Here is a 25,249-nt window from a genome sequence, read left to right on the forward strand (position 1 = left end):
GGGAGGCAGAAGCAGGCAGATCTCTTTGAGTTCAAGGTCAGCCTGCCCTCCAATGATAGTTCCAGAACAGCCAAGGCTACCTAGGAGAAACTGTCTCGAAAAAATATATATAAACTTCTCACATATATATGTGTGTATATGTGTGTGTGTGTGTATATATGTATATGTGTGTATGTATGTATGTGTATATGTAATGTATGTAATGTGTGTATGTATGTAAGTGTATATATATGTAATGTATGTATGTGTGTATATATACGTATATGTGTGTGTGTATATGAATGCATGTATGTATGCCTGAGACACTCAGGATGGTGAACTATGAAAAGACCAAATCTATAAATCATGGACATTGAGTAGTTTTCATGGCCAGGCAAGGTGGCATGCACGCCTTTAATCTCAGCTCTCAAGAGGCAGAGGCAGGAGGATCTCTGTGAGTTAAAGGCAAGCCTGGTCTATAAACCGAGTCCAAGATAGCCAGGTCTGTCTCAAAAAACAGTTTCATGTCAAAGGCACAGGAAAATATTTTTCATAAAATTATAGCAAGAAACTACACCACATCTAAGGAAAGATGTTCATACAAGTACTAAAGGCATTAGAATACCAAACTTCCTATGTTATAGTCAAATCACTAAATATAAGCTGGGCGTGGTGGCGCACGCCTTTAATCCCAGCACTCGGGAGGCAGAGGCAGGCGGATCGCTGTGAGTTCGAGGCCAGCCTGGTCTACAAAGTGAGTCCAGGACAGCCAAGGCTACACAGAGAAACCCTGTCTCAAAAAAAAAAAAAAAAAAACACTAAATATACCCAAGGGAAATATATCTACAGCTGAAAAAAAAAAAAAAAAGAAGAAGAAAAAAAGAAAAGAAAAAATTCATATTATAAGGCTGGCTCATTAAATTAGCATATTTCTTAACAAAAGTTTAAAAGAGATAAGTTAGGAATAAAGTTTTCAGTGTCTGAAAGACAATACTCTCCATCTCAGACTACTATTCCCAGTGTGCTAATATGAAGGAAGATGTCCCCACAGGCTCGTGGGAACGGCATGATTTGAAAGGATAAGGATGTATGTGGCCTTGTGGAGGCAGGTGCCATCTGACAGGACGAAGTGTGTCGCTGGTGGTCGCTGAGGTCTCAGAAGCCCAAGTCAGGCCCAGTGGCTCACTCTCTTCCTGCTGCCTTTGGATAAAAATATAGGACTCTCAACTCCTTCTCCAGCACCATGCCTGCCTGTGTGCCACTGTGCTTCCTGCCATGTCAATAACGGACTAAGCCTCTGAACTATAAGCCAGCCCCAGTTAAACGGTTTTCTTTATAAGAGTTGCCATGGTCATGGCATCTCCAGCAATAGAAACCCTAAGTAAGACACCCAGCAAACTGCTGCTGCTGAAGAGGGGCAGGGGAGAGACCCAACTTCCCCAAGACTGCTAAGCCATGTTAACAGAAGACACTGGGGAGAATTTTTTTGTATTGAGGAAAACAAAGACCCCCCAAGAGGCTATGGGAAAACTGTATGCTGCAGCTGTAGCCAAATAAGATTAGGAAAACACCAGCCAGTTCAAAGTGATAGGACCAGTGTGTCTTCTCAATAATTCTGAATAGTAAGGCTCCCAATTCCCCCATCAACACACAGATGAGCAGTTTGTCTCCAAGAAATGTGCCTCCACTATAAACAGATGGTACCATGGGGTGAAAGGAAAGAAAAGGCATTCCAAACAAGCGGGACTGGAAGCAAGCCAAGTGCCATTGTTCTGATGCCTGATAGAATCAGACAGTCAAAAGGCGTAAGGCATAAGGCATTAAACTGTAGACTTCTATGCACCCAGCTGACATGTGCACCCACTCCACAAACAAACATTGCAAAGGGTAAAGTCAAGAATTAGGTGATACAAAGAAGGCAGAGCGGATAAAACACTTGCCATGCAGGGAGCAGGACTGAAGCACGGAAGCCGAGTACTGACATCAAGCCAGTGAGATGTGCTGCTTGCCTGTAATCCCAGCACTCTGGAGGCAGAGTCAGGATCCCCAACACACATTGGCTAGACAGATTAGACGTAACTGGTGCTCTCTGGATTCAACAAAAGAACAAACCTCAGTAAGTGAAGAGTGAGGGATTGAAAAAGACCAGTATCAACTTCAGGGTCCAGCATGCATGTGTATGTATGTGAGCGCACGCTAGCACATACATACCCCTGACACACAAACCACATGGAAATAAACATTTTAAGTCAAATAAATAAAAAGTCACAAATTAACACCAACACATAGTAGGTGACTTCACTATCCATTCTCACCAATAGACAGGCCATCTTGGCAAATATAAACACTTGCGCTAAATGACATCAAACATCAATAGACCTCCCAGAAACCTACAAGAACAGTCCATCAAAACACTTCAGAATAGACATTCTCAGAAACCTGTAGAACTGACTCTAAAACAGGCCATAATAGGTCATATAATAGCACAGAAAACCTTGACAAACATAGGGAAATTTAAATAACTTATTTTATTTTGATCACAATGCTAAAAGCTGAAAATCAACAGCAAGGGCAGACTACAGAGCATCCATACTTGTGGGAATTCAGCAACATACCACTAATAACACACAGTCAGTGAAGAAATCAAGAAGACAACAAAAGATTGGTAAAATCAAAGCAAAAGAAGATAGAACATACTAATACCAATGAGACATAACAAAAGCCATTTCTTTTTGGGGGGCAGTTGGTTTTTCAAGACAGGGTTTCTCTGTGTAGCCCTGGTGGGCCTGGAATTCACTCTGTAGACCAAGACAGCTTCAGGCTCATAGAGATCTGCCTGCCTCTGTCTCCCGAGTGTTGGGATTAAAGGCATGTGCCACCATTGCCCAGCTAACAAAAGCATTTGTAAGAGTAAAGTTGTTGCTAAACATGCCCGTATTAAAAACAACAGAGGATCTCAAATAAATAACAGTACACCCTAAGTCTTGAAGGAATAAAAACAAACCAAACCTAAAAGTAGTGGTTGGAAAGAAGTAACTTAATGAAATAGGACGACTCAGTGACGCTGAGATGGCTCTCTGCGAGGATGAACAAGAGATGGGGCGCAGCATGCCCACAGCACTGAGCTTGGTCCCCAGCAGCGCATAAAGCAGGTATGGTGGAACACACCTGTACCTCAGCATTTAGGAAATAGATAGGAGATGCAGAAAGGAAAGGTCACCTTCAGATACACAGCTAATTTGAGACTAGCCTGGGGTATATAGGTCCCTGTCCAAAGAAAAGAAAAAATGAAGGAAGGAGGGAACAAAGAAAGAAAGAAAGGAAAGGAGAGAGAGGAGAAAAGAGAGGAAAGAGGAGAGGAGAGAAGGGAGAGGAAAGCAGGACAGAAAGAGAGCGGAGACAGAGAGGAACAGGATCAAAACACTCAGCAAAAATCAAAAGCAGGGGAAGCAGTTCGAGATGCAGACACAGACGAGGAGTCCCTGAGGAGCCCTCAGGCTGCTCAGAAAGTAACACCAGCAATTAAAGATGGGATCCCATGGAGTCACAGAGCTTTGCAACAGAGCACTCAAATCAAAACTTAGAGAAATTCTGCGTTAGCATTTTTAAGTGTTTGTTTGCCACCAGCGTTTAATCTTCTTGCCCAAGTAGAGAAGGGAAAAATGCCTATGGCGGACATTTCTTCCGAAGCCCTTTGCTCTTTAATATCTAACAGAAGCAAGGCCTGGCTCACAGCCACTGCTGTCAGTCTGCACTGGAAGCCTAGATGTTGCCCCACTGTAAGATAAGATCTCTAAGTCTTAACTGACACGGCAAGAAGGCAGACATCTTTTAAATCCCTATGAAGTCCAACAAAATGGCTTCTTAATCTGAAGAAACCAAAGACGTATCCTTTTCCAGAGGGCAAAGCCTACACTTTAGAATAACGATCCACTTTAAGCCCTTTACCGAGTGCTTTATTAAGGCCACCCTTAGACATGCTGGACCATTCGAGGAGCTTGTGCATCCATTTCATGACTGGAGTCTCACTGCTTCACTGTGACACTGACGTTGCTTTTGTGATGCTCAACACTGAGAACAAGTTCCTCCCCCGCTTGCACTTGGATGGGATTATCCAGAACCACCGCAGCTTGCTTCCAGTGGGAGGCTTCGCCTGAGGTGTCCAGCCTGACATCATCATCAAGGCACAAATGAAACCAAAACGGAACAGCAGTTACTCGTCCAGACCTACAAGCACGGACCTGCAGAAAGTGAATTTTGAACATTTCATCGAGGAAAGTAAGTCTTCTCTTTTGAATCAATTTGAACACAGGAACTAGAAATACATTTAACCATGCATTCAAATTTAGTAACTAGTTGTAGACTCTAATGTTTATCTAACCTATTTTTGTATGTTGTCTAGAAATTCAGATTTAAATCTTCAAAGGAAATGACAGACCGTGTAAGTATAGTGCCCGTCATTTCAGTTCCATGTTTTGCATGGGAAGAGTGACCCCCCTGTAGCTGTCCTTACCTTTACTTCTCTCCTGGAAGTGTTCAAATATGGAGTCATCAGGTCTACTCTAAGGAGCTCCACTGGCTGGCTTAAAGGGGTACATGGCAACGAAGATAAATCCAAACACACACGAATAGGCACCTGAAGAAAGAGGGAACATTCGCTTTTATTGTTTTCACAGTGAGGGTTCCCTCTGTACTCGACTTATAATTAGCTCCTTATGACAAAACTTTTTATCCTTTACTTTATGCATCAACCTAAGGCATGAAGCTTCATGGCCAGGTTTTCAGGAGGAATGAATGAGCTAACTTTGCTGTGGTCGTGACCAGGTTTTCAGGAGGAATGAACTAGCTCGTGCACTGGGTTCTTACCTACAGGCCTTTCTCTTGGATAAAAACACATCAACTTTTAAGTGGCCAAACAATTCCAAAACCATTTGTACCTAGAATGTGTGAGCTAGCAAGCAGACAGTCTAACAGTAAGTACTACTGTGCTTCATCAGAGGCACCAAACTCAGCCGGACACGGTGGCACACACTCTCATTTAAAATAAAACGACAGGGCTGCTTAGAAGATGCTCTCCTTCTGGGTTCAATCTTCATGGTGAGACTGGCCACAGACAGGGCCAGCTTTCCTAGGCATTCACTCCCTCTTCCTCACTGTGCCATCTGCTCCTGTTTACGCTGGTAACTGAGAACCCTCCATTGCCACTTCTCAATGCCTGGGACAGGAATCCTCTTACAGACAGATCTACAGATCTACTCACACCTTACAGACTGTTCCCACTTTTGTTTCTCAGCCAAACCTCCTGGCCTGGCCTGTCACCGTCAATCTAGAGCTCATAGCCTTTCAAGTTCTCTGAACTCAGGTCTCAAGCCATGTTCTGCACACCCCTACCGTTCCGTCTGCCTGTGGTTTTAAATGCTGTCTATATGATACTGACTGCCCAATTCACATGCTCAGCCTAGAGCTTTGAGCCTTATCCAGCTGCTCAACAACCCCTCCTGACACCTACACAGCACAGCTGAGCACACCAACAAATGATAAGTGTCCTTCCTGGTCCTCTCTTACATTCTACATCCAATCTATAAAACTCCGCCTTATGAACCTGACTGTAGAGCGGGGATGTTGGAGTTGAAGGTCTTGCCCCTTTCTGCCACGGCACAGCTGGTTGACTAAGAAGTCTGTAGTCCCTGTGGAGGCCCTGAGCCTGAAGACGAACAAGGAGAGGTGCTGGACAGGGACTCTTTGGACTCAGAAGATGAGAAGATGTCTGGTGAAGGGCCTTCTCCCGTTTAATCTTGCACTCGAAAGCAGAGACGATGGACATACGGCTTTTTCAAGGAGCTGACAATAACTGATGTGCCCATGGGCTCCCACCATTTTTGTTGTTGTTGCTGTTCCTTGGTGACCTGAATCAGTCTACCAACCCCCCTCGTAGTCAGAGACTACAGGTTCCTACTCATAGCAGGCCAATCGGTGCTGCCCACTGCCATCTCTGTTAAGAGCATTAATTTCCGCAAACTTCGCTGTTGGGCTCACACAGTTTTAAGTGGTCTTCTCATTGGCTATAAAAGTGTTTTGCATGGATGTGTATTCTCTCTTGGGACCTCCCTGCCTGGCTGTCTATGTCAATGGCCAGAGTTAACCTGATGTCCGGGTTGGCTGCCAACCTGCTGAAGGCTGACCACGCTGGCCATGCTCCTACTCCCTGTCCATAGAGAGACCCTGCTCCCATCATGCACCCTTGGTTTATACTGGGATACCTGTTTCACACAGAGATGGCAACAACGTACATGGAGACAGCAATTCTGGTTCAAGCCTCCTGTGAGGGAGATATTCCTGACCCAATCAAAGGTGGCATGCTGCATACATGGGGCAGTAGGCCTGTCGTTTAAGGAAGCATGACTCACTCTCCCTGGAGGGAGTGTAGCATAGGGAAGGATTTCAGGCTGCCTGTTTACTTGACTTGCAGCACCCATGGGGGCTCAGGCTTCCTTCTAGCCATGCCTGCACTGGGGTTAACTGGTACTGGGAAAGGCACCGTAGTCTGACTGCCTGGACCTGCAGCCATAGCTCCATGAAATTTTCTGCCATGGTGGACTGTGTTCCTCAAACTTTAAGATTCCTTTTTCAGGTATTTTGTTGTAGCAACTAGTAACTAATACATACACCTAACTTGGGAATGTCTCTAATTCTAGGCCTGGGAAGATGGAAACAGGGGGATCAGGAGGTCAAGGTTCTCCCTGGCTACATACTGAAGCCCTCTGGGCTACATCAGACCCTATCTCCAAACAAACAAACAACAAACAAACAGTTCGTGTAGTAGGTGCTCAATAAACATTTGTTAAATGATTTTTAATGAACTATATTCTTTTAACAACTTCTGCTTTTGTTTCATTGGTTCACGCACTTATCAAGTAGTTTACCACTGTAAGAGAGGAGACACTACCTAAGGCAAAGAGTAAAAAGACTATAAAATATAAAACTGCCAAGAAAGGTTACGGGGTCTCTTTAGATAAGCAGCCATCAACTAAAGTGAGAGCACGGCATTAAGGGTCATCTGTAGGGTGTTACATAGAAACACAGAGGGTGGGGCTTAGCCAGGACAGGATCACCCAAGAACAACGGGGGACGGAGGGTAATCCTTCAATTATATGAAAACAGACAGACTATAAGGCTCTACGCTGTTAAGGACAGAGTGGCCATGAAACAGGCAGTACAGTGAAAGGGCAGCATGGCCCGGGGAGACTCTGCTCACACTGAAGAACTGCCGGAGCCAGGACCAAGTGGGAATGAAAGAGCAAGACAGGCAGGGGATGGAGAGACACCCAGCAGCCAAGAGTGCTCGCTGCTCTGCCAGAGGCCTGGGCTCAGTTCCCAGCACCCATGCAGGGTCACAACCACCTGCCACTCTAGCTCCACATCTGATATCCTCTTCTAGACTCTGTGAGCAACGCACACACAAAACACACATGCATAAACCAAACTAAGTCATTCTCTTAAAAGTTACAGTAGAAGCTGGGCAGTGGTGGCGCACGCCTTTAATCCCAGCACTCAGGAGGCAGAGGCAGGCGGATCGCTGTGAGTTCGAGGCCAGCCTGGTCTACAAAGCGAGTCTAGGACAGCCAAGGATACACAGAGACACCCTGTCTCGAAAAACAAAACAAAACAAAAAAATTACACTGGAAAGATAGATGGTGGCCTTTTGGAAACATGAACAGACACAGCTTAAGCATCTCTATCTTGTGATAAATATGCTCTCTTTATTAAGTCTTCACAAGAGAGATATTCAGCTAACTAAAACCCTGGTTAGCCAACCGCCTCCAAAAGCAGTTAATCAATTTATTCCTCAGTTGGCTCTGTCACAGAACTCCTACCAGCATCCTAAGAGCTTACTAATTATACCTTCAGGCATCATTTCAACTGCTACTCAGTATCCCGCTTTTCAGAATTCTGCTTTGGCTTGTATGGTCGTATCCGCTCCACCCCATCCTCAGCCACACGTGGCTTCCCTGGCACTCTGTCTAGACACACGTTAAACTCACGCACGGGTGTGCTCGTCGTTCCTAGCACCTGGGACATTTCCACTCTCTCTCTAAATCCTAACTCCTTGTTTCTTAACCTGAAACTCACCTCCCTGTCTTGAGCTCCACATGTCCCTGCTGCCTACAGACAGACGGCCTAGACCTGGGCTTCAGCTGCCCAGGCCAATCCTTAGTCACCTGAGGTCTCACTACAGAAACGCAAGCTTAGGACACAGGCTTCTGGGGGCTTCTTTGTTACACAAGTACAGCCCTTTCTCGAAGTCTAAGAGCTCCGGTTTTATTTTCAATCTGGAACAGGGATTCAGAGGAAAGTGATAAACTTTAGTCTGCATTCATGACAAAGTCCTTGGTTATTCTAACCCTCAGGCTGATTTTCATCTGTGATGTGGTCCTTTACTCCAGGAGACCGGCTGCCTTTCTAACCCAGCTAAACCCACTCACTAGGTAAAACCTCAAGGGCGGAGGGAGACAGTGACATCTTGGCTGACCAGCTCTCTGACACTTACCTGAAACTGGTTAATAAAAGGTGCTATGTTTAACCCAAGAGTGTGTTCTGTTCCTTGGACAGCACTCTCTTCTACCAGTGTCTGGGACTCCAGCAGCATCCCAAACATCAGCACGTACTGGGGGAAGATCTTGCCTCCAGACTGCAGTAAACACCTGAAGAAGGGCAAATGTCTTTAAAAGCCTTTTAATTCCCTGTTTTATAACTATAAATAAGCAAGCATCATGAATTAGTGAAGTGTAAATGATATGTAGTCATTATTGGCTAATAGCTCAAATTTTAAATCACATGAAATAGTTGCCCAAGAAGTCAAATTTGGACTGTTAACTCAGGAGCCAGACTAAGGTAAATTTTTAGTTATAGGCTGCAATCATTAACAGTGAGTGAACCCTCCCTACATAAAGATCCAAATATTCCAAAATCCAGTACTTTTTGAACAGTTATACAATATATGGAAAATTCTATATATGACTTCATGAATAGGTTTCCATAAAAATATGAATGCACTAAAAATCCTGTACAGCTACTTTAAGACTGTGTAAGATGCATATGAAATAGTAATAAACCTCATGTGTAGACAAGCTTCCTCCACCAGTGATCATTATGTGTAAGGAGCTGCAACACTGATGGTCCTAAGCAGTTCAGGCAAGGTGAAAGTTGGACGGCTAACAGGATAGTCTCACACCATCACCACTATGAATGGTTTAGTATATGAGGGTACAGAGCATTTGGTCAGTTCTCTGAACTATTCTGTAACTTCTCTGGGAAGTCTGAAATGATTCACTGTGAAGGATTAAACCTTCCAAATGCAAATATACACGCAAACTGAAATATTCTAGGAAGCAAAGCAAGACAAAGGTTAACAAAACCCTTTCCCATGCAACTGCACATTCATCTTCATTCTCCCCTGAGTCCCACAAAATGGTATTAACAACTCTGCATATGGTTATTAGAAAGTATCTTAAGTAGGCTGTACCTGGAAAGAGAATTATGAGCAGAAATTAAGTGCCTGGTGGGACGCTGGCATTCCCTGCATGTGGGTACCAGGTGTTCCTGTACCAAGAATTCGGAGGCTTTAGTTAAGGGCACTAAAACTACCATGGGTATTGTTTTTCATACCTGAGCCATAAAAGGAAGCAGAAATTGTTATATAACGTTTATTCTCCTAGTTATAATTGTTGTCTCAGGCTTACTGCCTCTGTCTGCTAACCACGGCCTAGAGCTGGAAGCGTCTCACCTCCACACAATCCTATCTAGGTCTAGAATGTTTCATCCTCTGAGACTTAGTGCTGAATAAGCTCACCCTTTCTAGTTCTTTCTGAACTCTGGCTGGCTGGCTCAACTCAGCTGTTCTGGCTCAAACTCCTCTCACAGCTGACTGATTCAACCTAGCTTCTCTGTTTCTCACTGAATTGCTCTGCTTGGCCTCAAACTAACTCTAGCAATCTTTTTCTAATCTTCTGGCTTCTTCTCATTCTCTGGCTCATTCTGTCTTCACCTGTGTCTTCAACCTCTCTCTGTAAAACTCTCCCGGTAAAAACCACCACTGAATTCCACAAACTGAACTGCCACAAACTCCACTGCACTGCTTCTCAATTGACTGACGAAACCGAACAACCTGAACAGCACTGACTAGAACTCAGATCTGCATGCCTCTCTCTCTTGAGTTCTGGGATTAAAGGCACATTCCACCATGCCTGGACCTAAGTTTTTCTCTAGCCAAAACTTGCTCTATACCAGGCTGGCCTTGAACACAGAGATATGCTTGCCTCTGTCTCCAGGAATTAAAGGCGTGTCTTTATTCCAGCCAGATCACACAGACCTACAAAGTCTTTGGCTGTGATCTCTTGCCAGAGCAGTCATGTTTACAATTTAAATCGCTCTACAAGAAATAGAAGAGTAAGGTTTCTAAGACCAAATGAAACCATTCCTTATCTGTCACATTTTCAAACATCAAACCTTGTTCTTACTGAGTTTTTTGGAATATCTTTTAATTAAACTTCCAGAGCAGGGACTACAGAAAGGTGGGCAATGTACCATATTGAGCATCTCTCACAGTAAATTTTATACCCAAGTTAAAGACGTAAGGATCTACTTTTTAAAAACTGCAGACTAGCCATCTGACCAGTTTGTACATATCTGAAAGATTATATGCGTGTTTAAATTTTTCCTACGTAACTTCCCTAAATAGATTGTTAAGACTTAGGGGCCGTGAAGACAAGCGAGTGGATAAAGTCCTTGCAGTCCAAATGGAGGTGCAGAGCTTAGTGTGCAGCACACAGGTACAGCAGCAGCCTGCCTGCAGAGCTGGCACTCACGGAGGGGCAGGGGCGCATCGCTCAAGCCAAGCTCAAGAGCTAGATTAACCAGATGAGCACACTTTGTGTTTATCTACAGAGCCTTCACAGCAGAGGAAGGTGCAAATGATGAAGACACTCAGCACGTGCTATTAGAAACAGAATAGCAAGGGCAAGTGATGGAAGCACCCATTCCCAGGTGGAACCACGTACACAGGGCTGACTCCAGGCTTAATCGTTGAGTAGAGAGGACCTAGCCTGGTTCAGGGTCGTGACTTACCCTTACCAGTCTGACACTCTACATCTAGGAGGCATCTGGGACCTGCTGGCCCTATGCTCATCCTACACTCTTCTGAACAACTTGTTTGAGTTCGAGGGAGAGTCTGTAGTCAACCTCAGTTACTCACCTCTTAAAGAGGCATGGCTCTCAACAAAGCCCTTCCTATTAGCTTGTGAGCTATAATGAAATTACCCTTGTTAATTTTCTTGTTAAATTTCTGCCAATTTACTTTTTTTTTTTTTTTTAATTTCCCAAATTTGGAAGCTCAAGAAAAGTTCTAAGAATGGTAACAATGCACTCTGGGCTGGAGAGATGGCTCAGAGGTTAAGAGCACTGGCTCTTCTTCCAAAGATCCTGAGTTCAATTCCCAGCAACCATATGGTGGCTCACAACCATCTATAATGAGATCTGGTGACCTCTTCTGGCCTGCAGGCACACAAGCAGGCAGAATACTCTACAATACATAAATTAATTAATTTTAAAAAAAAACAGTGCACTCTAACTTGGGTTTTGACTGTTATTAAATGGGCCATTTAGCAGGCACTGACATCATACTAGGTTTCTCTTTGTAGTGTGTGGATAGCAGAGCAGCTCACCACTGCCGAACTTGACTTTTACCTTAAGAAGCGCTTTCCCTTATTTATTAAAACTTCTCACACCAAACTGGAAAGAGGATTTCTCCCAAACGCAGGCAAGTAATTAGTTCTCCAAATCAGCAGAGTACCTTATGATTCCAGTCACTTCTAACACGATGTACCCATGTCACACAGTTAAAGACTTCAGTGCCGTGTGAGTGGCCCACTTCAGATGCCGCCACTAAAGCCCAGGTGTCTGGAACAGTGCAACCGTCACTAATACACATGCGGTATTCGCACAACTCCCTCTCTGAGGGAAGCTTCTGATAATCTGCTAAGGTGGCTCATAGAACTAAGGAAAACACATTACCTCTATGTACTGGCTCACTACAAAGGCCAGCACGCAGAAATGGGATGCTGGAGACAGAGCTCAGCTGTTAGGAGCATTTGCTGCTCTTGCAGAGGACCCGAATTCAATTCCCAGCACCCACATGGTGGTTCACAACCATCTGTAACTCCAGCTCCAGGGGACCCCATGTCCTCTTCTGATCTCTCCAAGCATTAGGCATGCATGTGGTCCACATACAAACCTAAGACATTTAAAATACATAAATCTGGGGCTGGAGAGATGGCTCAGCGGTTAAGAGCACTGACTGCTCTTCCAGAGGTCATGAGTTCAATTCCCAGCAACCACATGGGGGCTCACAACCATCTATAATGTGATCTGGTGCCCTCTTCTGGCCTGCAGGTGTACATGCAGGCAGAGCTCTGTATACATATACATAATAATAAATAAATAAATCTTTTAAAAATAAAATAAAATAAAATACATAAATCTAAAAAAAAAAATTTAAAGACAAACTCACTCATTCAGAAACGGCCAAACAGAAGACACATAGGGCGATCATGACTTATACTAACATTGTGTTTGATCTGTATCTTGGCTTTCTGCTGTTTTGTTGTTTTTAGCACAAAACTCTTAAAAGAGGAGGCTTCTCAGAGTCAAGGAAATGCTAAGAATATCTTCTGTATATCAAGGCCATTCCAGGGGCTAGGGACTACCAGAGGCTCAGGTTTGTTCTCCAGAAAGAACAAGTGACTAGGGGTTGGGCCTTTGTCCTCTTCCCCTGCCTGGTCTCAACGCCAGGTTAAATTATCACTAACACCCAGTGCTGCCCATACAGAATGAAGCCATGCCACTCCAAAGGGACAGAGTTGAGGGCTCCTGTGCAGCTCAGCGTGTGAAGGGCAGACACCGACACTCTGCACACTCCCACGCAGCACTCCTTCGGCTCCTCGTCAGCACCCTCTATAGGTTCATCTACGCCAGGCACTTTCCTAGGTCCTGTGAGCTGCTATACAAACCCAACCAAATCTGAAGGGGTTTTACAAACTGAAGGGAACCTTCAACTTGTACTGGTGGTTTAGAAGTAGAGATGACAAAATAAAAACAAAACAAAACAACAACAACAACAAAAAAAGAAGTAGAGACGACACCCTACACTGTGCACCTGACTTTTGACGTCCGTGACGCCCTCTAGGTTCGGCCTGTACCTAGCAGAACCACACTGAATTTAAGAACTAGCTGCTGTGTGGGGTAAATCCCTGTAGAGCTGTCACCAGGAATACTGTGGCAAACGGTGGATCAGAGGAAGAAACAGCTCTTTCTGAGAGGACACTCAGAGCTCCTCGCAGTCTTGAGGCACGTTACTCTCCCACGGTTTGACGTGCTCACCTGCTCTGGAAAGCTTGTGAACTTCTCATTCACAGCTTTTGTGAAGATTCATTTACTTATTGGTGATTAACTGAGTTTTAGTAGAGGAAAGGTCTAAGTTGTCAACCAGGCTATCCTGGCAACCTCCAGCCTCTACCCCAAACCTGCCTAGATGCCATCATCAGAATAAACTCTGCTGTCAGGTACGGTTAGATAGTAAGATATCAGCTCACCCCTATTGTGCACAAAATTAAAAAACAAAACAACAACAACAACAAACCCTGGTGAATTTTTTAACTCAAGTTTATGTTTTTTGTTTTACCTGGATATTGCTGCTTTTTCCATTATTTCCTGCTGAATGAGCCCAGACGGCTCAATGACATCTAATATAATTATGCTCCACAATTTGTCTGATTTGGGCCTTTGCAACACAGCAGCTTCATCCTCTATGTGTCTCAGCCAAAACTCAAGTGTGTCCCTAGGGAAGTGATTGGCTTCAGATATGAGGTCCAAAGCGAGACAATGCTGGTCTTTCTCCACAGAACTGTAGGGCTTAACCTGACCGAGTGTTCCAGCAAGGATGGGCAAAAGAGAGAAGCCTTCAGACACGTCCAACACGTAGAAGGGGTCAGAGGTGCTCGGCACACTGTCACTCTGTCCACTCCCAGAGTTCATCTCAATATCCTGACAGTGAGTATCCACGGGCTGGCATGGCTGCTCTGGAGCCAGTGAAGACAACACCTTCCTCATCGCCGTCTTGAAGCCCTCGTGATATGGGATGTTGTTAAGCAAAGCAATCTCTGTGGGCTCTAACACACAGGCCTGCTCCAGAGCGTCTGGTCTACTGGTCTGAAGGTTAGCCAGGGCGCTGCAGAGCTCCGCCTCATTTCCTAGAGAGAACAGGTCTTTACTCTTGGTAAAACTCTTCATAACTTCCATTTCATGCTCCAGACGCAAGATGCTGATACTCTGGATTCTTAGGTAACAATCTTGACAAGATGCTTCCATTGTCACACTGTCCCCAGGCTTTATCCAGTAGTCTTTATTAGTAGAAAAGGATTGAGAGAAAAAGAAAAAAATATATATGTATATATAACTGATTGTCTTAGTCAAAAGCAAGCTGGGGAGGAAAGGGGTTATTTGGTTTACACTTTCACATCATAGTCCATCATTAAAGGAAGTGAAGGCAGGAACCTGAAGCAGGAGCTATGGACGGGTGCTGCTTACTGGCTGGCTCCTCCTGGCTTCCTCAAGCAACCTTGGAGACTGGGTTTCCTTGTGTAGGCCTGGCTATCCTGAACTAGCTCTGTAGACCCGCCTGTCTCTGCCTCCCAACCGTGCACCACCACCAGCCAGCTTAATTACTTTCTTGCAGAACCCAGAACCACCGGCCCAAGAGATGGCACCACCCACAGTAGGCTGGGCCCTCCCCCATCAATTACTAATTATGAAAATGCTCTACGGGCTGGCCCACAGCCCCATCTTATGGAGGCAGTTTCTAATTAAGAAGTTTCCTTTCAGATGACTTTAGCTTCTGTCAAGCTGACACAAAACTAGCCGGCACAACTGATCCCTAGTCAATTTAAGCTGAGTCCCGGTCCACTCCACAGCTGCTGCTGGTCTTGGCAGTTATTCCCACGGTACTGGCATCTCCAGAACGCTGAGGTCTCTTGCTGCAACTGGGCTGCACTTGCAAGTGGCTAAAGCTGGCCTGAACTGCTGATTCTCCTTCCTCTACCCCGCAAGTGTTGGAATTACAGACATACCACAAAACTTCATGTTGACTTTGTTTTTATTACAATCAGTAGATGTGCTGCCAAACTAAGGAAGATGTGGGGATAAAAAGAGGCTTTGTCTAGATGCAAAGGCAGATGAAATTCAGGGAGCAAGCCTCATTGTAGCTTCAACAGACACTCTTTTCTCTGAAGGTAATTTCCAAAAGAACAAAAGCACAACACAATAGTATCTAATATTCCTTAAGCATCTGGAAACCTGCTTGTTTAGGGACATCACAGGTTCAGGGAAGAGTATGCCCTGCAGCCAAGGACTATACTGTGCTCCTCTCCAGACTCCCTGTGTGTTCTAGGACCAGATAAAAATACAATCTATACCTAAGTGTGGTGGTACATGGCTGTACTACCAAACAGTGGGAAGCTGAGGCAGGCAGATCGCTTGAGGCCACAAAGTTTGCTTCATAACCCTAACTGAGCTCAGTCCCTAGAAACCAAGTAAAGAAAAAAAGGGATAGTTGTCCCCCGACCACACGCATGCCACGGGATGTACGTTCCTCCAAGAAACATCTCACACATCACACAAGACAGGCACACAAAGGAAATAGATGTCTGTGTAGTTCCCTGATCTGATTTGCCGAGGCCTGTACGCTGACCTGAAGCTCTGGCCCTGTTGTGACTGACTCTGCTGGCCTTGTTGTAAGGTCTCAGAGCTCTTACTGGGCCATGCCTGAGAACAGGCTGATGCAGTGTACCCTTACAGTCTTGTAGGAATGAGAAGATACACAGGGAAAAAAGCTTTGCTCTCAGCAAGCCACGTTTGAAAATCTTTGTTCATCATTTTTGTTTTCTTATACTGATTTAATGTCTCTGAAGCGTTCTCAGGGAGACCATTTTAAATGCACACAGTGGCAGCAAGCAAGCGCATCTACCCACTGCGCCATCTCTCCAGCCCTGCTACACACGTTCTTATGACCTGGGCTCTACAGCGTCATCAGGGTCCCTATGGCTAAGTACTCATGCATTTAATACTTTTCTAACCCCTTTTTTTAAAAAGCAGCAGTGCTCACTTCAGAAGGAGTTGTACTAAAATTAGAACAATAGGGCTGGAGAGATGGCTCAGCGGTTAAGAGCACGGACTGCTCTTCCAGAGGTCCTGAGTTCAATTCCCAGCAACCACATGGTGGCTCACAACCATCTGTAATGTGATCTGATGTGCACAGTATACATAATAAATAAACAAAAAATATTTTAAAAAAATAAAATAAAATTAGAACAATAGTGAGAGGATTAGCATTGCTTCTGAGCAAGTGAAGTGTTTCATTTTTACATTGTTTAAAAAGATTTATTTATTTATTTAATGTATATGAGTGTCTATGTATATGCATGTTTACTCGATGCCAGAAGAGGGCATCAGATGCCAGTATAGAGGGTTGAGCCACCATGTGGTTGTTGAGAATTGAATTCAAGATCTCTAGAAGAGCAGCCAGTGCTCTTAACCACTGAGGTATCTCTCTAGCCCATCATTTTTACTTTTTTTTAAAAGCAGCATTTCTTTCGTCTGCTGATAACTAATAATTGAAACTATCAAATGAGTAATGAGAGTTGTAACTGAGAAGCATGGAGTAATTTTTAAATTTTTATTTAAAATTTAATATATAAATATTTTAAATTTTTATTTAAAATTTAATTCACTATGTAACCTTGGTTGGCCCCCAAACTGCTTCCAGAGTGCTGGGATTAAAGGTATGTGACACTGTAGGCAGGTTTTGTTTCTAATAAATACTTTAATGTACACTTGTGACAATTCATACACACAAACACCACATCTTTATCATGTGTGTACTCTCAATCTCACCCCCAGGAACTTTTAAGTCCTCTCTCTCACTTTCCAGAGGAATGATTTTATCTCTCTTATTATTTTTTGAGACTGGGTCTCAATATATAGGTCTGGTCTGTCTAGCTTTTGCTATATAAACCAGGCTGTCTTTGAATTCCCAGAGATTAGCCTACCTCATGATGCCTTGACAGTGCTGTGCTTAGCTGCACACAACACCACAGCTGGCTTTAATCTCTCTTCCAAACTATACGTTCGCTATTTAAATTTACTTTTGAACAAAGAAAATTGTAATTCTGAAATATTTAAGTAATACCTCTTTTGCTAAAAACTTCATCTCCAAAGTATTTGCTTTTTCTTTTTGGCCACTAACATTTACTTGATAAAAGCAACTAACTTTGATTTGGTGTTGAGGTTTGATTTAAATGTTTTAGAGATTTATTTATTTATGCATTTTTAAATGTACCGATGTTTTGTCGGCATATGTTTGCACTTTAGGAGATGCCATTGGACCCCTGGGGCTATGGGTATAGCCGGTGCTGAGCTGCAGTGTGTGTGCAGAGAATTGAGCCTGGTCCTCTGGAAGAGCAGGTATTTCCTGAGGAGACAACGCTCACCTGCAAGGGCCTGCACTGGGTAAACAGCTTGCTCCCAGCATGTCTCCTCAGCGGGGCCTGTGCACAGACTGTGCTCGTCATCAAGCTGGAGAACAAACCAAACCACGATGGCATCCAGCATGCCTTCCTTAACAGCGGGGACAGCAAGAGGCTGCGGCTTTCTAGTTGCAAGACTTTTCAACTCCTGAAAAGAAATGTAAAAAGGATGAGAAAACCGAGGTTAGGAAACTAGTAAGGAGCCAAAACAATTTAAATAATAAAAAAGAATGAGAAGGCTTTATACACTGACTGTGCCACCCGCTCGGTGTCACACAGCTCCTCTCTGCAGCTCACAGTCCTTTCCTGCACAGTTAGGGAATCACAGAATACCATGTGTACTAAACAGACAGGAGACACATCCACACGCTACTGATAAGAAAAAACCACCAGTGACACAGTGGTAGATGACAAATGCATGCAGCAAAGCAACATCGTTGTTTTATTCTGGAAACTACACATGTGTACATGCATGCTTACAGAAAGAAAAGCAAGCCCGGAATGACACACTTCAAACAAGGGATGCAGGGGAAGGAGGCAACGTTTTAAAAGGTGACACTGGGGCGTCTTCTGTCTGTTCTGTAACTCCTTAAAAGTGTTAAACAGGCAGACATTATTTTTTTAAACTAAAAGCTTTTATACGGTGTATGTGGATTAAGGAAAATTTCAAATGAAAACTATTAAAATAAAAACCAGCTGTGATAAAGTACTTAACAGCCGCACTCCCATTACTCCTGGAACACTTTGTCTACCCGGCATCCACAAAAAAGTGAACTTAAAACAGCTACAGACCACGCCAAGAGAAGGCCAGTGAAAGGCGAAGCATCTGACGCTAAGAGCGCACGCATCACCTTCCTTCTGCCATCACAGGGAGTGCTCACAACAGCACACAGGACAGCATTCACTCCCAACAAACCCAGGGAGCTTTCCCCTGATATGGAAAAAGAATACTTTCAAAGAAATTCTAACTTGCTGCTTATCATTCTTCATAAGTAGAGCCTCATGTACATTAAAAAAGAAAGCCAGGCATGGTGGTGCACACCTTTAACCCCAGCACTCGGGAGGCAGAGGCAGGTGGATTTTGGAGTTGGAGGCCAGCCTGGTCTACAGAGCGAGTTCAAAGATACACAGAGAAACTCTTACCGGTGAGTACTGGGGGGTGGGGGGAGAGACGGGATGGGGTGGTTAAAATTAAACTTCTTGTTTTTACCTGAAGACTGTTGAAATCAACTTTTATAATCTGGAAGCAGTCTGTCAAAGGCAGATATCCTCCAGGAATCCGACTCATCTTTTCAGTGGTGTATGGTTCAACTGTTTCTTCAGTATCTACTGAAGAATAGGCTGGGCTCTGAAATTTCACATTTGTTGGCAAATGGATACCAGCAATGTCCTTAGCACCCACCCTAGTAAGAGTTCAAAGAAAAGGTAAGGTATAACACAGATTTTGTAAATTATCAAATATCATCTAATACTCAAGAAAATATAAACATAAAGATGAAATAAAATCCCATGGCCATAGATTTCTTAATTATATCCATAATCACATGAAGAAAAAAATTAAAATAAGTCTATATTCAAATTAACAAGTTTGAGCCAGGTGCAGTGGCACATGACTGTTATCCCAGCACTCAGGGAGGCAGAGGCAGGCAGATCTCTGAGTTCAGGGCCAGCCTGGTCTCTAAAGCAAATACAGTACAGCCAAGGCTACCCAAAGAAACCCTGTCTCAAAAAAAAAAAAATTAACAACTCTGTGGTTAAGCATGCTTGCTGTTGTTGCAGAGGCCTTGAGTTCAGTTGTTCCAACACACGTCAGCCATCTCACAACCACATACAACTCCAGCTGCAGGGGATGCAACACCCTCCTAGGGACTCCACAGATACCACATACACATGGCACACATTTACACAAACACACATGCAGAAATAAACATTTGAAAAGTACACAAAGCGGGCTGGAGAGATGGCTCAGTGGTTAAGAGCACTGCCTGTTCTTCCAAAGGTCCTGAGTTCAATTCCCAGCAACCACATGGTGGCTCCCAGCCATCTATAGTAAGATCTGGTGCCCTCTTCTGGCATGCAGGCAGAACATGGTATACTTAATAAATAAATAAATCTTTTTTTAAAAAAGGTATACAAAGAAAATATTTAGAACATATAGTCAACAAATGATTCATATTCAAAATGTACTTTTGGATTCCAGCAAGTTAACAGAAGACAAACAAGACAGAGAAGACACCTAGCTGCTTCGCCACAGGGATAGCCAAGTAAAATATGAATGTGAGCGATCATAAAGCAGTGAGGTGAAAACAGGACAGTCAACAGCAAGGGTTGGAGAGAATCCTGTCCCACACGACTGTATTTATTGGTATACTTTAACCAATTAAAATACCACAGAGACATTTATATACGTAGAGCTGAGAGCCAACCAGTGCGGTCTCATTCACCAACTAGGCACCTGAGGCCCATGTGTCTGGCGGGTAGCCTGAGCCTACCCTGCGCCTACCAGCATCTAAACACTTTTACTATCACCCGGTCACATGAAACAAAAAGATAAATGAACAATTCACAGCAAAGACAAGAAGTAGGTATTTACTGGTGGTTAGTTCATTTTATTTTTTTCTTTTATTCATCAATACTTGCAAACACTATTTTTATGTTGTCTCTATACAGGAAGGAGAGTTCTCTGAATGATTTAAAATTGCATCTGCCCAATCACTGCATTAATGAAGTTAACAAGAAAAACAATACTAAGTTGGGCGTGGTGGCGCACGCCTTTAATCCCAGCACTCCAGAGGTAGAGACAGGCAGATCACTGTGAGTTTGAGGCCAGCCTGGTCTACAAAGCAAGTCCAGGAGAGCCAAGGTTAACACAGAGAAACCCTGTCTCAAAAAACAAAAAGAAAAACAAACAAACAACAACAACAACAAAAAAGCAATAGTAAAATTTATCTTCACATTGGAAATCCTTTTTTTTTTTTTTTTAATTTATTTTGTACAGAGTGTTCTGGACACCAGAAGAGGGGCATCACATCTCATTACAGGTGGTCATGAGCCACCATGTGGTTACTGGGAATTGAACTCAGGACCTTTGGAAGAGCAGCCAGTGCTCTTAATCTCCGAGCCCTCTCTCCAGCCCCACATTGGAAATCCTTACTTGAACTTCAATTAAAATCAATCTGAACTTAAATTTTTTCTGCACAACTTCTCACACAAGTTGTATGAAAATAAAGCTGGCTTTGATCCTAGAGTTCTACTTAAAATAAATAAGACTAAGCATTACAAGCATGCACTAAGCTGTGAAATAGTGTTCTTATTTTGGGGGTGTCGGGGTGGGAGGGATTTTCGAGACAGAGTTTTTCTGTGTAGCCCTGGCTGTCCTGGAACCTGCTCTGTAAACCATGCCTCAAACTCAAGAGATCTGGCTGCCTCTGCCCCGCCTCCCCACCCAATGTGTCACCACCGCCTGGCTTAGTGTCTCTCTAACCACTTACTTACCTGTGATGTCTTCGTATTTCTGCACACTCTACTGCCATCCCAAATATAACAGCACTTGCTGGTATAACTTTCCCATACTTTCCACAATTTCCATTTTCTCCTTTGGTCTGAAAATATAATAAAGTCACATCACTACATGTACAAATAAGTATGTGCATAAGTGTGTTTATATACAGGCTAAGGAGTTTTTCCTTTAAAAAGTATTTTCACTGGTGTGTGTGCGTCTGTGTGTGTGTGTGTGTGTGTGTCTAGACAACCAAGGCTACACAGAGAAACCCTGTCATGAAAAACAAAAAACACCAACCAACCAAATAAATATAAATGTAATTTAATGTTTAGAATACAAGCACAAAAAGAAAAGAAAGGAGTATAAAGCTATGTCAATTTAAAATATGATTTAATAAAAAACAAAAAACAAAACAAAAAGGAAAAGTACTGAAGAGATGGATCAGAGGTTAAGAGGACTGGCTACTCTTGCAAAGGACCCAGGTTCGACTCCCAGCACCCACAAGCAGCTCATAACCCTCTCTAACTCCAGTCCCACAGGGTGAGATGCCTTCTTCCGACTTCCACAAGCCCTGCACACATGTGAGTCTCATACACACATCCCCAACAGGCAACCACACACATGCATGCAGGCAGAACTCTCAAACACATAAAACAAAAGTAAAGATAATTAAATGGTTTTGTTGTTGTTGTTGTTGTTTTGTTTTGTTTTTTTAGTTTTATTTTATGTGCATTGGTATGTAGGTATCAGATCCCCTGGAGCTGGAGTTAGAGACAGCTGTGAGCTGCCATGTGTGTGCTAGGGATTGAACTCAGGTCCTTTGGAAGAGCAGACAGTGCTCTTAACCACTGAGCCATCTCTCCAGCCCCCAAAATAATTAAATCTTTAAAAACAGAAAGAAAATAAAACCAGGCATGAAATGTAGCTCCACAGTAGTGTACTGGTCATGTGTAAGGCACCAAGGTCATCTCTAGAACTGGAAAAAAGTCAACTTGAAAAATAAACGACTCTTCTATGTTCCATACATATCATCTTCTGTAATCACTGGATTTTACCACAGTGCATTAACACATACAGTAAATTAACTACAATATACACACGGCTACAGGAGAGGTCAGTGTGCTGTCTAGGAGCCTGAGTTCAGTGAGTACCTGAAAACTCCACTGAACTAACATTACTACCCTTTTCCTAGAGATTTGCCAAAATTCCACGCATTGACTGCTGGGAGATTCAAAGCACATCTCTCTTCTACAACTATAGTCAAGAATTTAGTCAGCACTTCCACATGTAAGCTCATCCGGAGTCCCTCCTTCCTGTAGTGGTGTGTGCAGTACTGTCAAGTGCTTTCCCTTGTGAACCAGACTGGTGTGTACAGTGCACATCGTGTTACACTGCTGTCAAGTGCTTTCCCTTGTGAACTGGACTGGTGTGTGCAGTGCACATCGCGTTACAGTGCTGTCAAGTGCTTTCCCTTGTGAACTGGACTGGTGTGTGCAGTGCACATCGTGTTACACTGCTGTCAAGTGCTTTTCCTTGTGAACTGGACTGGTGTGTGCAGTGCACATCGTGTTACACTGCTGTCAAGTGCTTTCTCTTATCTTTCACACCTTGCACACACTCTCGGGACTCAGTGAACCCCTTGGAATAATGACTACACGCTCGAGTTTAAGTGCTTGCAGGCTGCTTACCTTTGGCTGAAGAAGTAAATTCTCCCACGCATGAACTAAACTCTCCACAATTCCTTCTCCAAATACACCTGCATCGACAGTTTCTGTTACAACTAGGGACACTCTATAGAACGATGTTTTAAAGATACATGTAAGTAAACTGACATGCTGTTGATATAAACTGTCAAAGCTCAGACAAAAGGGCAAATATGTTATAGAAAATCTCTACGTAAAATGTTCTAATACATTTCAGTATCTTTCCCGCCTCTCTTGATCATGAATTCTTTTTCCTTGCTCTGGGTACAGAAGGGTTACTTTCCCAGGCTCTGTTCACTGCCTAAGTCCTTAAGGGTAAGTCGTGCCCACATTAAACACTGAGCATCTAACTCTCACTCTATAAAATGTTTCTCTCCCAGCCTGGAATGGTGGTTTCTATCTCTAGACCCAGAACCTGGGACCTGAAAGCACACTGACCAGGCAGAAGTTAAAAGTCATCTTTGACTACATAGTGGGTTTGAAGCTAGCCTGGGCTACATGAAACCCTGCATTAAAAAGCAAAAACCAGGGACTGGAGAAATGGCTCAGTAGTTAGAGCACTGGCTGCTCTTCCAAAGGACCCGGGCTCATATCCCAGCACCCACATACCAGCTCACAACTGTCTGTAACTCCAGCTCTAGGGGATCTGACACCCTCACATATATGCCTATACGCAAGCAGGCAGAGCACCAATGTACGTAACATTTTTTAATTTTTAAAAGTTTCTTCTTTTAAAAAAAAAGCAGAACCCAACCAGGGAAGGAATACAGCCACAGATTCTCCACCATCAATGATCCTTATTTCTTTTTGTTGTTTTGTTCATTTTTTTCCAGACAGGGCCTCTCTGTTAGTCCTGGATCTAGCCACCACCTGGCATGAATTTCCTTTTCAGGTGTCTTTAAGAACAAATTGTTTGTTTTGTGTATGAATATGTGTGTGCACTATTTGTGTGCGTACAGGCGTGCCACAGTGCACATGTGGGTGTCAGACACTACTCTCCCTCTACCTTGTGGTTGCAGGGACTGAACTCAGGTCATCAGGCTTGGCAAACGTCTTTACCCACTGGCCACGCTGCCAGGCCAGTTTTAAATCTGACCAGGACCTTCCCTCTCAAAAGTTCTCTTAGTACCTTCTGTGACACTGCACGTACCCGCGTCTCTCTTACCACCTGTCAGGTCTTTGCAAACCCCTCCTCCATGGCACTGCTTTCATTCATTCATCCTGCCTAGACAACTCAAAGACACTCCCTTTGCTCCTTCTCTGAATTCCTTTCACTTTCACTGTCAGCACTGTAGTCTAAAGATATACCAAAATTTCATAAATATTCCTTATGCCCCTCTCCAGACTTGTAAGTATCTGAAGGGTAGGATGACTTGCGTGTCCTCCATAGTGCCCTGACCCAATTATATCTATGCACAGAAAACATTCAGCATTTATGGCCACACGCCCTTAGAATATTTCAAATTGTCTAGTCTCACAACTTAGTCCAGAAATCTGCTTATGGCCAAAGTGAATGAATAATAGTCTAAGTTGAAACACTTATTTCAGCTTGCTTCAAGAGCAGTCTATGAGAAAATTACAAGTTAAAGTAACCTCTGAGCCGGGCGTGGTGGTGCACGCCTTTAATCCCAGCACTCGGGAGGCAGAGGCAGACGGATCGCTGTGAGTTCGAGGCCAGCCTGGTCTACAAAGTGAGTCCAGGACGGCCAAGGATACACAGAAAGACCCTGTCTTGAAAAACCCAAAAAATAAAAAGTAACCTCTGATTCGTGCTACTCCAAATCATATGCTGAAGCCCTAACCCTAACAGCACTGTATTTGGAGACAGAGCTCTTAGGAGGCCATTAGTTCAATAAGGTCACCAACATGAAGTCCTAATCCAACAGAGGCAAGGTCACATGAGGACACAAAGAGCAGGTAGCCAACTGCAGCCAGGAGAATGCCTGCCTGAAAATGATGTGCCTGTAGTTTAAATTCTGTGACCTTTAATATTTTGTTATTATAACATGTAAACTAAGGCAACTTTGTTTTTTTATAAAATGAGTACACACCTGCATAAGGATCTGATAAAACTCCTCACCAACAAAGACCACTGAAGGGTAAATACCATGCACTCATTATTAAAACTGGAAGATCTAAAAATCAGAGTTCAAATAATAACAGAACACCAAAAAAGTTCTTCACGTATGAACTACACTTAAGTGAGACAGAAGACAGACGGCATCGGCAGCTATACAAGTATTACATTAGGAAAGGGAAAGTGGGGTTGGAGAGATGGCTCAGAGGTTAAGAGCACTGTCTGCTCTTCCAAAGGTCCTGAGTTCAATTCCCAGCAACCACATGGCGGCCCACAGCCATCTATAATGAGATCTGGTGCCTACTTCTGGTGTGCAGGCATACATTTGGGCAGAATACTGTATACATAATAAATA

General features: G+C 43.6%; 2 protein-coding genes across 6 annotated transcripts in view; one reads left to right on the forward strand and one right to left on the reverse strand.

Moving 5' to 3' along the window:
* Positions 1–6,928, forward strand: part of LOC311583972 (rho GTPase-activating protein 10-like) — a gene marked incomplete at its 5' end in the record, with an annotated part of 55,348 nt that extends 48,420 nt beyond the window's left edge. Inside the window, one exon of the transcript XR_014774733.1 lies at positions 6,675–6,928. The remainder of the gene's footprint in view (positions 1–6,674) is intronic.
* Positions 1–25,249, reverse strand: part of LOC311583967 (protein arginine N-methyltransferase 9-like) — a 79,609-nt gene that overhangs the window by 45,654 nt on the left and 8,706 nt on the right. For 3 of the 5 annotated variants that reach the window (XM_084803385.1, XM_084803388.1, XM_084803387.1), the window contains 8 exons: positions 22,803–22,905; positions 21,108–21,214; positions 18,823–19,015; positions 17,577–17,760; positions 13,715–14,432; positions 8,528–8,681; positions 4,493–4,615; positions 2,489–4,220 (listed from right to left, as the gene is read on the reverse strand). In XM_084803385.1, the coding sequence (XP_084659511.1) occupies positions 4,005–4,220; positions 4,493–4,615; positions 8,528–8,681; positions 13,715–14,432; positions 17,577–17,760; positions 18,823–19,015; positions 21,108–21,214; positions 22,803–22,905 (1,798 nt within the window). In that variant the 3' untranslated portion in view covers positions 2,489–4,004. Of the gene's footprint in view, positions 1–2,488; positions 4,221–4,492; positions 4,616–8,527; positions 8,682–13,714; positions 14,433–17,576; positions 17,761–18,822; positions 19,016–21,107; positions 21,215–22,802; positions 22,906–25,249 lie in introns of those variants that run through there. The other 2 variants (XR_014774731.1, XM_084803386.1) reach the window with 2 other exon arrangements.

This window comes from Acomys minous (genome assembly GCF_964271855.1).
Source record: "Acomys minous genome assembly, contig: SUPER_14_unloc_2, whole genome shotgun sequence".
In the NCBI taxonomy this organism is placed as follows: Eukaryota; Metazoa; Chordata; class Mammalia; order Rodentia; family Muridae; genus Acomys; species Acomys minous.